This window comes from Lotus japonicus, chromosome 6 (assembly GCF_012489685.1).
Source record: "Lotus japonicus ecotype B-129 chromosome 6, LjGifu_v1.2".
Taxonomy (NCBI): domain Eukaryota; kingdom Viridiplantae; phylum Streptophyta; class Magnoliopsida; order Fabales; family Fabaceae; genus Lotus; species Lotus japonicus.
Window position 1 is genome coordinate 31,238,656 of NC_080046.1, and position 15,689 is coordinate 31,254,344.

At 39.9% G+C, this 15,689-nt stretch overlaps 1 protein-coding gene across 1 annotated transcript; it reads right to left on the minus strand.

Annotated features, from left to right (window-relative positions):
- Positions 1 to 12,480: 12,480 nt before the first annotated feature.
- Positions 12,481 to 14,358, minus strand: LOC130725197 (uncharacterized). The gene has a single exon (XM_057576445.1). It carries the CDS (start codon positions 14,356 to 14,358, stop codon positions 12,481 to 12,483), a length of 1,878 nt encoding a protein of 625 aa, XP_057432428.1.
- Positions 14,359 to 15,689: the final 1,331 nt, after the last annotated feature.

Consider the following 15,689-nt stretch of genomic DNA (forward strand, 5'->3'; position numbering starts at 1 on the left):
AATTTTATTCACCTGCTAGCCGAATTTAATGGGGGAAATCGGTAAAAGTAGAAAACAGAACCTACAGGTGGAATTTTAAAGGTTTATTCAGCGGCAAACTTCGAACAGCCATAACTTTTGGCCTGGAACCCAGAATTAAGCATATTTCATATCCTTTTGGGGTAGAAGAAGCTACTTTATCCACCTGCCAGGCGAATTAAACGGGGGAAATCAATTAAGATTAAAAACGGAACCTACAGGTTTAATTTTTTAGGTTAATTCGCCTGCAAGCTTCAAACAGCCGTAACGTTTGCCCCGGAACCCAGAATTGAGCATATTTTATATGCTTTTAGTGTAGAAGAAGCTACTTTATTCACCTGCTAGCCAGATTTAACAAGGGAATTCGGTAAAAGTAGGAAACAGAACCTACAGGTTGAATTTTGAGGGTTAATTCGGCTGCAAACTTCAAACAGCCGTAACGTTTGCTCCGGAACTCAAAATTGAGCCTATTTTATATGCTTCTAGGGAAGAAGAAGCTATTTAATTCACCTGCTAGACGAATTTAACGGGTGAAATCGGTTAAAGTAGAAAACAGAACCTACAGGTAGAATTTTAAAGGTTCATTCAGCCGCAAACTTCGAACAGCCACAACTTTTGGCCCGGAACCCAGAATTGAGCATATTTTATATCCATTTGGGGTAGAAGAAGCTACTTTATCCACCTGCCAGCCGAATTAAACGGGGGAAATCAATAAAAATTGAAAACGGAACCTAGAGGTTTAATTTTTAAGGTTAATTCGCCTGCAAACTTGAAACAGCCATAACTTTTGCCCTGGAACCCAGAATTGAGCATATTTTATATGCTTTGGGGGTAGAAGAAGCTACTTTATTCACCTGCTTGGAGAATTTAATAGAGGAAATCGGTAAAAGTAAAAAAACAGAACCTACAGGTTGAATTTTGAAGTTTAATTCGGCTGCAAACTTCAAACAGCAACGACTTTTGCACCGGAACCCAGAATTGAGCATATTTTATATGCTTTTGGGGTCGAAGAAGCTATTTTATTAACCTGCTAGCCGAATTTAACGGGGGAAATCGGTAAAAGTAGAAAACAGAACCTACAGGTCGAATTTTGTGGGTTAATTCGGCTGCAAACTTCAAACAGCCGTAACATTTGCTCCGGAACCCAAAATTGAGCCTATATTATATGCTTCTAGGGTTGAAGAAGCTATTTAATTCACATGCTAGACGAATTTAACAGGTGAAATCGGTAAAAGAAGAAAACGTAACCTACAGGTAGAATTTTGAAAGTTAATTCGGCTGCAAACTTCAAACAGCAACGACTTTTGCCCCGGAACCCAGAATTGAGCATATTTTATATGCTTTTGGGGTCGAAGAAGCTATTTTATTCACCTGCTAGCCGAATTAACGGGGGAAATCGGTAAAATAGAAAATAGAACCTACAGGTAGAATTTAAAAGGTTCATTCAGCCGCAAACTTCGAACAGCCACAACTTTTGGCCTGGAACCCAGAATTGAGCATATTTTATATGCTTTTGGTGTAGAAGAAGCTACTTTATTCACCTGCTAGCCAGATTTAACAAGGGAAATCGGTAAAAGTAGAAAACAGAACCTACAGGTTGAATTTTGAGGGTTAATTCGGCTGCAATCAAACAGCTGTAACGTTTGCTCCGGAACCCAAAATTGAGCCTATTTTATATGCTTCTAGGGTTGAAGAAGCTATTTAATTCACCTGCTAGACGAATTTAACGGGTGAAATCGGTAAAAGTAGAAAACGGAACTTACGGGTTGAATTTTGAAAGTTAATTAGGCTGCAAACATCAAACAGCAACGACTTTTGCCCCAAAATTGAGCATATTTTCTATTTTTGGGGTCGAAAAAGCTATTTTATTCACCTGCTAGCCGAATTTAAAGGGGGAAATCGGTAAAAGTAGAAAACAGAACCTACAGGTAGAATTTTAAAGGTTCATTCAGCCGCAAACTTCGAACGGCCACAACTTTTGGCCTGGAACCCAGAATTAGGCATATTTTATATCCTTTTGTGGTAGAAGAAGCTACTTTATCCATCTGCCAGCCGAATTAAACGGGGGAAATCAATAAAAATTGAAAACGGAACCTACAGGTTTAATTTTTAAGGTTAATTCGCCTGCAAACTTCAAACAGCCATAATTTTTGCCCCGGAACCCAGAATTGAGCATATTTTATATGCTTTGGGGGTAGAAGAAGCTACTTTATTCACTTGGTTAGCGAATTTAAGAGAGGAAATCGGTAAAAGTAAAAAAACAGAACTTACAGGTTGTATTTTGAAGTTTAATTCGGCTGCAAACTTCAAACAACAACGACTTTTGCACCGGAACCTAGAATTGAGCATATTTTATATGCTTTTGGGGTCGAAGAAGCTATTTTATTCACCTGCTAGCCGAATTTAACGGGGGAAATCGGTAAAAGTAGAAAACAGAACCTATAGGTCGAATTTTGTGGGTTAATTCGGCTGCAAACTTCAAACAGCCGTAACGTTTGCTCCGGAACCCAAAATTGAGCCTATTTTATATTGTTTTGGGGTCGAAGAAGCTATTTAATTCACCTGCTAGCCGAATTTAACGGGGGAAATCGGTAAAATAGAAAACAGAACCTACAGGTAGAATTTTAAAGGTACATTCAGCCGCATACTTCGAACAGCCATAACTTTTGGCCGGGAACCCAGAATTGAGCATATTTTATATCCTTTTGATGTAGAAGAAGCTACTTTATCCATCTTCCAGGCGAATTAAACGGGGGAAATCAATAAAAATTGAAAACGGAACCTACAGGTTTAATTTTTAAGGTTAATTCGCCTGCAAACTTGAAACAGCCATAACTTTTGCCCCGGAACCCAGAATTGAGCATATTTTATATGCTTTGGGGGTAGAAGAAGCTACTTTATTCACCTGCTTACCGAATTTAAGAGAGGAAAACGGTAAAAGTAAAAAAACAGAACCTACAGGTTAAATTTTGAAGGTTAATTCGGCAGCAAACTTCAAGCAGCCATAACTTTTGCCCCAGAACCCAGAATTGAGCATATTTTATATGCTTTTGGGGTGGAAGAAGCTACTTTCTTCACCTGCTAGCCGAATTAAACGAGGAAAACCGGTAAAAATAGAAAACAGAAACTTCGGGTTGAATTTTGAAGGTTAATTCAGCTGCTAACTTCAAACAACCATAACTTTTATTCTGAAACCCAGAATTGAGCATTTTTTATATGCTTTTGGGGTAGAAGAAGCTATTTTATTCACCTGCTTATCAAATTTAAGAGAGGAAATCGGTAAAAGTAGAAAACAACACCTACAGGTTGAATTTTGATGTTTAATTCGGCTGCAAACTTCAAACAGCAACGACTTTTGCACCGGAACCCAGAATTGAGCATATTTTATATGCTTTTGGGGTCGAAGAAGCTATTTTATTAACCTGCTAGCCGAATTTAACGGGGGAAATCGGTAAAAGTAGAAAACAGAACCTACAGGTTTAATTTTAAAGGTTTATTCAGCCGCAAACTTCAAACAGCCATAACTTTTGCCCCGGAACCCAGAATTGAGCATATTTTATATGCTTTTGGGGTAGAAGAAGCTACTTTATTCACCTGCTAGCCCAATTTAACAACGGTAATCGGTAAAAGTAGAAAACAGAACCTACAGGTTATATTTTGAAGTTTCATTCTGCTGCAAACTTTAAACAGCCGTAACGTTTACCGCGGAACCCAGAATTGGGCCTATTTTATATGCTTTTGGGGTAGAAGAAGCTACTTTATTCACCTGCTAGCCGAATTTAACGTGGGAAACCGGTTAAAAAATAAATCGGAACCTATAGGTTGAATTTTGAAGGTTAATTCGGCAGCAAACTTCAAACAACCATAACTTTTGCCCCGGAACCCAGAATTGAGCATATTTTATATGCTTTTGGGGTGGAAGAAGCTACTTTATTCACCTGCTAGCCGAATTAAACGAGGAAGACTGGTAAAAATAGGAAACAGAAACTTCGGGTTATATTTTGAAGGTTATTTCGGCTGCTAAGTTCAAACAACCATAACTTTTATCCCGAAACCTAGAATTGAGCTTTTTTTATATGCTTTTGGGGTAGAATAAGCTATTTTATTCACCTGCTTACCGAATTTAAGAGAGGAAATCGGTAAAAGTAGAAAACAAAACCTACAGGTTGAATTTTGAAGTTTAATTCGGCTGCAAACTTCAAACAGCAACGACTTTTACACCGGAACCCAGAATTGAGCATATTTTATATGCTTTTGGGGTCGAAAAAGCTATTTTATTCACCTGCTAGCCGAATTTAACGGGGGAAATCGGTAAAAGTAGAAAATAGAACCTACAGGTAGAATTTTAAAGGTTCATTCAGCCGCAAACTTCGAACAGCCACATCTTTTGGCCTGGAACCCAGAATTAAGCATATTTTATATCCTTTTGGGGTAGAAGAAGCTACTTTATTCACCTTTTAGCCGAATTTAACAAGGGATTTCGGTAAAAGTAGAAAACAGAACCTACAGGTTTAAACAGCCGTAACGTTTACCCCGGAACCCATAATTGAGCATATTTTATATGCTTTTGGGGTCGAAGAAGCTATTTTATTCACCTGCTAGCCGAATTTAACGAGGAAAACCGGAAAAAATAGAAAACGGAAACTTCGGATAGAATTTTGAAGGTTAATTCGGCTGCTAACTTCAAACAACCATAACTTTTATCCCGGAACCCAGAATTGAGCATATTTTATATGCTTTTGGTGGAGAAGAAGCTACTTTATTCACCTGCTAGCCGGATTTAACAAGGGAAATCGGTAAAAGTAGAAAACAGAACCTACAGGTTGAATGTTGAGGGTTAATTCGGCTGCAAACTTCAAACAGCCGTAACGTTTGCCCCGGAACCCAAAATTGAGCCTATTTTATATGCTTCTAGGGTCGAAGAAGCTATTTTATTCACCTGCTAGCCGAATTTAACGGGGGAAATCGGTAAAAGTAGAAAACAGAACCTACGGGTAGAATTTTAAAGGTTTATTCAGCCGCAAACATCGAACAACCATAACTTTTGGCTTGGAACCCAGAATTAAGCTTATTTTATATCCTTTTGGAGTAGAAGAAGCTACTTTATCCACCTGCCAGGCGAATTAAACGGGGGAAATCAATTAAAATTGAAAACGGAACCTACAGGTTTAATTTTTAAGATTAGTTCGCCTGCAAACTTCAAACAGCCATAACTTTTTCCCCGGAACCCAGAATTAAGCATATTTTATATGCTTTTGGGTTCGAAGAAGCTATTTTATTCACCTGCTAGTCGAATTTAACGGGAGAAATCGGTAAAAGTAGAAAACAGAACCTACAGGTAGAATTTTAAAGGTTTATTCAGCCGCAAACTTCGAACAGCCATAACTTTTGGCCTGGAACCCAGAATTAAGCATATTTTATATCCTTTTTGTAAGACCTGGATTTTCAGAACAAGTTAGTTTCCGACTCACTCGTAGAATCTGTGTAAGCGTGACAGGAGTTTGATATTTGAGAAAGATTAGTGAAGAAGAAAGTTCAGGAATTGCTTGAGGAATGTTGCGTAGTCGTTTTCGGAGTTAGTACGAGTCGTCTGTGTAAGAACCAAGATTTTAAGCTTAGAATAAGTGGAAGAGATTTCCATTCACGATTAGGTTTGACGTATTGAGAAGGGAAACCTGAACAAGAGTTTATTTAATGAAATAAATTTATGAAGGAGAAAGTTCATGAAAAGTCAAAGGATTGCATCATGATCGATAAAAGTAATAGTACGATCGTTACACGTTTAAACCTAGGTCAGAAACCCTAGAATATAGCTAGTTTTCACTTTTAGGCACGATGGAAGTTAATTCCAAAAATCTTCAGAGAAATGTTAGAACTTCTCTTTTTCCATATATCACAATCGTTTCGAGGCGAAAATCTAGGATCTACGAACGTCCGATTCCAATCATCGGAAGTTTGCCGAAACAGAAACCCTGGTATTTCAAAACCCTAGAATTTCTCGACAATGAAGACTTTATCTATTCAGAGCTTCAAATGAATATTCTACACGCGTACACCCATTTCTCTTGATGATTTCAATCTTTCATCAGAAGGAAGTTTTCCATTCCGACATTCGATGCAAAAAGCAACTTATCGGGTAAAATAGTTTTATACCGATTATGCATTAGTCGCTAAAAATACAAGGAGACATCTTTTTAGTTTTGGAATTCTTTTGCCAAAACATATCTATTAATTCATGGAGAATGAAGCCAGAAAAATCAGATTCGCGAAACTTTCATTTTCCCGCGTTTTGCCAACCTCTATATATAGCCAAGAAAGGAAGAAAAAAATCAAAAAAAAACTACCCATTTCCCCACCCAAACCCGCGGCCACAAAGAAGAAGAAGGAGGAGAAGATTTTCTTCATCGCTTGCTTGATCGTCGATCAATCAGTTGCTGCTTCAAGGCTTCGAGGTATAGTCGCTAATCCTTACCTCCGATCGCTTTTTCCATAGCTTTTCTGTAGACTTTTCTGAGTTGATAGTTTTGAGGTTTTTGCAAAACTATCCTGAATATTTCATTTCTGATTCTAAACCTCTTCCTTATGTGCCCAAGATCACTTCTGCCGGGTTAGATTTTCCGTTATGTCGCCGGAATTCCGCCGGAATCAATTTTAGCCATAAATACCCATTTTTGGAGTTTTTGGAGTAAAGCTTCAACCTTTAGGCTGAAAACTATCGCCTTAGCTTAGTGCTAGTAGGATTAGTTGTCATAAACGTCGTTGGTGACGTCCCTGCAAAATACCCCTGCGACAGTTTTTGATCCGATAATTTTTCCGAGTTCATAATAACCTTAGTTACGGCTAATGATAGCATAGGAACCAAGTTTGATCGAAGAAGAATCGAGTCTCCTAATTACCAAAAGTGGCCGAACCTATAGGGGAGGAGGAGGAAAATTCCTTTTTCGAAAACTTGCCCTTTCGCGCTAGATTATCGTACCTCGGAGTATGTACTCTTTCGGGTGACCTTAGTAAGTATTGGTAGCTTAGTTTCCGATAGATTCTGATAGTATTTCTGTGGTTTTGCTCTAAAGGTGATTTTGAGGAATTTCCAGCGGAGCAAGGCTTTGATTGTAAAGGAGCTTTAGGAGATAACTCTGGAGAACCTACAGGTGAGGGCTTCTCACTGAATCTCTAGTTAATGCTTAGGGTCGATGTTTTCGACATTTTTTACTGTTTATGCACTGGATTGTGTGTGATTGGAAAATGTTTTCTGAGGCTTCGGCTGACAATGTAGATGATGAATCTACTGAATGCTTTTGAGATTGAATCTTCATGCTAAGTGCTAATTGGGTAATCTAGGATGTGTGGTGCATGCCTTATATGCTAAGTGCTATGTGGTTACTGCTTAATATATTGATATATGACATGTTGATTGGTTGTGCTGAGTTATTTATACTTATGCAATGAAATCTGAGTTTCTGAACGGTGAGAATAGCGGGCAGGTCATGCCGATTTTATTTTGAGAGTTTTGAGAAAGCTTGATAGGACGAATGAGATTCGGGCCTTGTTAGGATGTTTATGGATCGAGACATTCTCTGGAGTCATTTGGGGATTAGGAGATCCCGAGAACTGATAGGATTTGCGATAAGACTAAAAGGATACTATTTTGTAAAGAAAACTCATAAGACATTAAACAACCTCTAAATCTTTAAGTAATGATAACAAACTCGAAAGGAAGCTTCAGATGCAAATCTTAGTCTTTGGAAAACGAGAAGTGTCGTCGGATCCAATCGTTGAGGAAGCTGAGAAGTGTTGAGTATGTTGATGCTCTTGTACTGTTGGAGCAGCTATGCGTTGTTGGGCTATCCTGGGGATAAGTCCGGGAAACCGTTAGTTTCCGAGAGTGTGATACTCTATGCTCGTTGAGCAGTTGTGACCATCGGATTGAGATGAGTCGGATGATTTGGAAATCATCATGAGTACCCTGTTGATGTGAAGAAGTGTCTTTTGTCGCAGAATCGACTTTACCTTAGGGTAAGCTTTTAGAGACATTAATCTAGCTAGAACACGTGGCGACGTGTCGAGTGAGGTCGGAGACGTTGTATGGCTAATCACTGCATTGCATGCACTCATTAAGTGGTTTAAACACGGCGAGATACCGGACCACGGCGGATTCCAAAATTGGTTATAAGACCAGGATTTCCGCGTAAGAGCGCTGTTAGGTGACTCTTAGTAGCAGACCGAAATGGCAGACCTACGGGTTTACTGCTGATCTGACTACCGCTGATGTTGGAGTAAGAGGCACGCGGGCCGAAATGGCTCCACCGTGGCTGGTGTTAGGGCTGATCCGTTGATGTCCATCCGTTCCGGAATGCATATTGGTTGACTGGGTTAACCTGCATTGCATATCATGCAACATGCATACTAATTTAGTTGTCGAATGTGATTGTTATTTGTTAATCCTATTTGGAACATGTTAATTGTTATTATTGCTGTTAAGTTCATTATGGAATATGCAACCCTAGGATGTTATCCCTAGCTATAAGCCTAAGTGGCTATTCTCTTATCTATATCTATTGGTGCTACTATTTACGTAAATCTTTGGAGTTGACCCTCGCGTCTTCTGTGTGTGCTTTGGCGGACAAACGCCCTTTGTCAGATGTCTTTGGCGGACTAGATCATGATGGTTCACCCTTCGGGGGGAACTAGAGTTGAGATGCTGGAACAGGAGCGCATCGCGGTAGCGAGAGGAGGATGGATAGTGTAGGAGTAGAGTCTTAGCTCTGAACATCATTTGTGTCTTTTGGGACAGGGTAGTTTCCCACCTATAGCTTTTTGTGTGGTTTCTTTACAGGAATCACAGAGAGTTGGTTGGACTTAGGAGGTCTTGTTTCAGGCCGATGGGCCAGCTTATTCTCAGTTTTGAGGGATGGTGTTGCGGACACTTCACCTTTATATTTGGTTTGTACATATTGCCTTCGGGCGCTATACTTTTCTTTCCGTCACTGGAGGTTACTCGTGACGAGGTGGTTACTTACAGCGGGGGCTGTTATATATATTGTATATTAGTTCTGTTGATTTCGCTTTTGGGTTTTATTTAATTCAGTCTTGTCTTAGTTATTATCGAAAAAAAAATATTCACGTTTTTTCCGAATTAAGTTTACTTTTGGTTACTAAAGTGACGCCACCGAAATCGGGGTGTTACAGTCTGCACACCTGCCTTTTGGCGAGCGTGTCCAGTATAGGCTAATTTCGCTTTAGAGCAACGTTTTAAGTGAGATTTCGAATCCTTGGAAAATTTAAAGATTCTCTTTATTTTTTCTTCGACCAGCGTTTCATTTCGGAACTCTGGACTGTGCGCACGATAGTATTTACTTTTCGGAAGTCCGCCGACGCTAATTTCTTTGCTTCGAAACCCTAGTTTCGAGCGATGGATGAAGACTTTTTCTATTCGGGACTTCTAACGAAGTTTCCGTCCGCGTTGCCAGATTTGTTTCGACGTTTCCAATCTTTCCTCAGAAGGAAGTTTTGTCGTCTGACCATCACAGCAAAAAGTAGTTTTTCGGGACAGATTAACTTACACCTCTTTTGGGATTTTAGATATCGTTTTTCCCAAATCATAGATATTTGTTCTGAGTTCTGGATTTCTGACGCCAGAATCTCTCTTAGAATTCTTCGGTGAACGTGCTTCAAAAATCGGAATCGCGAAATTTTCATTTTCCCGCGATTTCACCTGCCTATAAATAGGCGAAAAAGCAAATATCTCTTCATTTCCTTCCTTGTTGGCCGCGAGTTTGAGGAGAGCTTGGGGGAGAAATATTTTCGCGAAAACTTGACCGATCTTCGTGCAGTTCGTCCCTACTTCGAGGTACTGAGGTAACTAGCATGATTCTTACCTCTGATTACTGTTTCTACTGCGTTTCTGAAGTCGTTTCTGTGCTCACAGTTTTGAGCTTTTTGTAAAACTGTCCGTTTTCTCTGATTTCTCTGTCAGTAATCGCCGATTGCGATCCAGTTGTCAAGGATCTGAAAAACTGATTCAAAACCCTTTTTGTCTCACATTTCAAAACTTTATTGTCGAAAAGACGTAATCTGACTTCATGCCTTTAGGATTTGTTGTCACGGATGTCGTTAGGATCATTGCTGTCAAATTTGTTTTCCGAACTGATAACTTTGAGGTTTTGAGCTTTTATTTTGGACCAAAATGCCCCTGAACGGCCGTATTTTGATCGGATTGTCCGAAAATTGTTCCGACAGTTTCTTTGCCTTAGTTTTACCCTAAAACTACCTTGTAAACAGATTTGATCGAAGAAAAAGAGCCGGAGCCCTTTTTCCTTAATGGCTGAGAGCTATTCCTTTAGGGGGGGGGAGTTTTCGTTTTCGAAAACTTGTCTTTTCGTACCCGATTGTCGTATTCTGAAGCTTTAATGCTTTATCTATCGTTTATGTGTTGTTTTGTGATCGAACTAATCGATTTTGTTTGGATTCTGCTTTGTTTTTCTCCGAGGTTCAGTTGACGGAACTTTGGAATATTCAGAGCATTTGCTTGAAGAAAACTTTGATTACGAGGCTGAATCAGCTCAAGGTTAGGGCAACTTACATATTAGCTATGATTGCATGATAGGCGTCGATAAATTCGACTTATGTTGTATCTGATGTTGATTATGATGATGAGTTGATGTTATGATGCTTTTCCATAACTTGTGATGTTGTGATATTGTTGGTTTGTGCGTTTTGACGCGATTTCGGAGTGGGGAACCTCTGAACTGATTAAAGTTGGTGTTTCGGGTTGGATGAACAACCCTAGGCAAGTCCAAATGTGGGGTTTGAGACTTAGCCATATGTTGGAATTCTTAGACTTTCCCCGGAAAATGTATATGATGAACCCTACATGTGCAAGAGATTTGTGAGGGGATTGAGGCCTGATATTGAAGACTCAGTGAGACCATTGGGGATCACGAGGTTCCAGGCATTGGTTGAGAAGGCAACTGAGGTGGAATTGATGAAGAATCGAAGATATAACAGGGTTGGAACAGGAGGACCAGTGAGGTCTACACCACAGAATGTTCAAGGAAAGGGGAGGTTCCAGGCGAGGAAGCCATATCAACGTCCTGCGGGGAGAGGGTTTACCCCGGGATCTTACAAGCCGATGGCTGCTGCTGCTACTTCTGGAGGGTCGGGAAGCCGTACCCAAAACCGTGAGGTGACTTGTTTCCGTTGTGGGGGAACTGTACAACTGCAACAAATCTGGGCATCTGGCTATGGATTGCAAGGTGAAATTCGTATTCACCTAGGACAGATGTGATACACAATGTTGCAACAATGTGTAGCACAACAAAACACAATCAGAGTATCAATAATAAACAAACAGTTAAAACACAAGGAGTTGTTAACCCAGTTCGGTGAACATCACCTACGTCTGGAGGATACCAATCCAGGAGTCAATTCACTATCAAATAATAGTTCTCAGGTCACATAAAAGTCCCTCCTATACCTAAGTACTCCCCCTTAGTATAGAGCCTCTTATATGTTCACCACTATTACACAAGTGAATCAAGCTTAGCCCTTCTCCTCTAAGCTATGAGAAAACTTTCTCTAACTCCTAACAATCACTGCCACAGTGATCAAGACATGTTTATCAAAAACAGTTTGATGAGATTACAACTCAACTAAACAAATTCAACTCAGTACTTTGATGAACTAAAGCACTAAGTTGGTACAACACTCACAAGAGGACTCACAAACAAAACCCTAAAATCAATATCTGAATCTCTGAATCCGTGCACAGCTAGGGTTTACAAGTTCCTTTTATATAGACGTTCACTTGGGGCTTGGATCTTCAATGGGCTGAACGTCATAGAGTCCACTAACACACTTCTGGAAAGAATCTTCATGGAATCAAATCTTACCAGAATAAAATAACAGAACCAAGTAAAACAGAATTTGCGATAGACTTGGTCCATACGATATTAATCTTGTTACTTCAGCCAAGATTAAAACAAACACGCCTTCAGAAGATAAAACGCACAGCATAGGATAAAAACTTCTGAATCACCATACAGTTAGCAACCTCACAACAAGCTTGACTTTAACAACTGAACAAGCAACATATGTAATTCCACCATGTTGCTCCAGATGTTGGAACATATGGTTGCCCATCATGTTTTGAGCAAAATGCAGCCAATCAAAAGAACTACAATCTCCCCCTTTGGCAAATTTTTGCTAAAACATGGTCAGACAGCCAAACAATGCTAAAAACAACAAACTCATCCATTTGCACACAACAGCACACAGCATATGATGAACGTACCACCCTACTGAACAACATCAAACTTAGTCTGAACAAAAACACTCAAGCAACAGTACTAACAAGCAACAGTACCATTCTCCCCCTTATTAGCAGAAATTGTCAAAGGGTGCAGAGAAACAACAAAAGTCAACAAAATAGTACAACCATATTGAAGAGATGAAGGAACAAGGGCACTAATCACTAGTAGTATCATCATCAGAAGTACCAACATCATCTTGAGCATGAGCAGCAGCATTGTCTTCAAGAGGCCTCTTGCCTTTAGTCAACTGCAGAATGAGAGTGTCCACATTCTTCTTCCTCAATGTACAACTATTAATTGTGTCCTGAAGCATCTTAGACACAGCAATAAGCGCAGCAATTGGAGTCTCAGGAGTCTTCTGAGAGGAAGTACCCTCCCCCTGAGTCATCTCAGCCAAACCAGCAACATCAGAAACATGGGCACCAGCTAGCAGCCTGGAATCAATAGTGAGAAGACTAGCTTTCTGGCTAGGAACCTCATCATCACGGAGAATTTGAGGATGTTGACTCAAAATAATCCCACAAATTAAACAAGGAAAACCAATAGGAAGCCTGACAGCAAAAGTTTCAGCATGCTTCATAGTTTGAGCAAAGACATATTCACCAAAATCAAACTGAGTTTGAGTTTCAACCAGATAAATTAATTTTGCCAAACCTGAAGAAACATCTGAGCTATGAGTGGTAGGAGCCCAATTTGCAGCACCAATGCGATTCAAGATAGCATACTTCACACTCAAATAAGTAGAAGACAGCAATCCTTTAGCAGGCCATACCATAGTCTGACCAGCCGTGAGTTCTTTAGTGATAGCACTCAATGACAGCTCTTCATTTCCTGTGGCAACAGTGCTCCTTCCCAAATACTGGTTAATGATCTCAGGTGAAAAATGGACACACTTACCACGCACAAAAACTTTCCTGAAATCAGGATGCCCAGAAACAGTGCAATTTGTAGTCACATTCACAATAAATTCTCTCACCAACTTGTCATAGCAGCCACCTATCTCAGTAACAGTTTTCAATAACCCAGCAGCCTCAAGAAGTTTCATAATTTCTTGACAATGCAGAATCTCACCAGTCAATTCCCTCTCTTGAGCAATCCTGCGCTGATAAACATACTTCCACTTACCAACACTCTCTTCAGAGTGAAAAGAAATGTTATCCAAAGGAGCAGCAGGCACATTTTCTGGAATTCGTTTCCCAATCTTGCGCTTCCGAGCAGCAGAACCAGTATCTGACTTATCCAACTCCTCAGTTGGAGTCTCATCAACAACAGGAGCAGCATTATCTTTGTGAACCTTTCTCTTGACATTCTGGACAACAGGAGTATCATCATCAAGAATAATGACCTTCTTGCTCTTCTTGTTCTCACTCAAACCCAAACCTAACTTCTTGCCAGAGGAACGCGTAGAGTACTTACGAACAACAGTCATCTTTTGCCTTTTTGAAGCAACAGAAGCAGAAGCACCAAGGGTGTTGATCAACACCTCATCAGATTCTGAGTTTTCAATAACATCCTGAACATCCTCGACATGCATAGTTTTATCAACAGAGGGAGTAGAGATGGGAACCATTACCTCTTCCTCAAGATGATCAGAATCCTTGTTGCAATCAGTATCAACACCGTGGCTTGATTGGTTGTTGCTTGGTGATGGAACAATTGGATCTACATTTGCATGTAAAACTTCCTTGAGAGGAGTTTCCAACACTTCAGTGATACGAGAATCATCAACATCGTCACCCGTACTTGGATTGATCTCAGCCTCGGAATTCACTCTCTGAGTAGCCTCAGAGCCTCTCGTTACCATCTTCCTCTTCGCTTTGGACGCATCTGACTTGGATCGTGCCTCTTTCCCTTTCTTCTTGTGCGGATCAGATGATGGTTGAGAGATACCTTGAGCAATTGCGATTTCACTGGTATGAGGAGAGGATTTGGAAACCCTTGAAGATTTTGGGGTTTTGGATTTCAGACCCATTACCTTTACCCCGTAAGCATTCATCTCAGGAGTGAGTTTCTTGCTAGAATCTTGACTCATGGTGAAGAAGACACACAGAAGGAAACACGGGTCTTCAAGAAAAGAATGGACGGTTTTGGAGTGAGTTTCAGAGATTGGAAGTTGCACAGTGGAAGTTGCAGGAGAGATTATCAAGAAACAATGGAAATTCCTGATTAAGCGTGTCTCAGAAGTAATAACAAAATAGCCGTTGGCACACAAAAATCCCTTTAATTGCTATAATTCCTCAAATAAACAGATACCCAATAACTGCCTCAATTTTTCAAACTGTGTGGCACCCAAAGCTTTGGTAAAAATATCTGCTAACTGCTTCTCAGTTGAGACATGTTCCAGAGTAACAGTACCATCTTCAACCAACTCCCTGATGAAATGATGACGAATATCAATATGTTTTGTTCTGCTGTGCTGAATTGGATTTTTGGATATGTTGATAGCACTTAGATTGTCACAAAACAATGTCATAACATCTTGTTGCACATTATACTCCTTTAACATTTGTTTCATCCACATCAACTGAGTGCAACTGCTTCCAGCAGCTATATATTCAGCTTCTGCCGTAGAGAGAGAGACACAATTTTGCTTTTTACTGAACCAAGAAATTAGATTGCTTCCAAGAAAGAAACATCCACCTGATGTGCTCTTCCTATCATCAGCACTTCCAGCCTAATCCGCATCACAGTAACCTGTTAACACTGAATTAGTGTTGCGAGAGTACAAAATGCCATAATCACTTGTACCACTGATATACTTAATGATCCTTTTCACTTGAATGAGATGACTAGTCTTTGGTTCTGCTTGATACCTAGCACAGACTCCAACTGCAAAAGTAATATCTGGTCTGCTGGCAGTGAGATACAAAAGACTTCCAATCATGCTTCTATATAAACTAGGATCCACATCAGTACCTTTCCCATCCTTTGTAAGCTTGATATGAGTTGCAGCAGGAGTTCTTTTATGGCCAGCATTCTCAAGACCAAACTTCTTAACAATTCCCTTGGCATACTTACTTTGAGTGATGAATAAGGTATCTTCCATCTGTTTTACCTGAAGTCCCAGAAAGTAAGTTAATTCGCCTACAAGACTCATTTCAAACTCAGATTTCATTTGTTCAACAAATTGTTCCACCATATGGTTCGACATGCCACCAAACACGATGTCATCAACATAAATTTGAGCTACCATGAGTTCACTGCCATTTTTCTTAACAAACAAGGTTTTGTCAATGCCACCTTTGTCATAACCATTGTTGATCAGAAACTCTGTCAATCTTTCATACCAGGCTCTAGGTGCTTGTTTTAAGCCATACAGAGCCTTTTTCAATCTGTACACATGATCTGGAAAACTTGGATCTA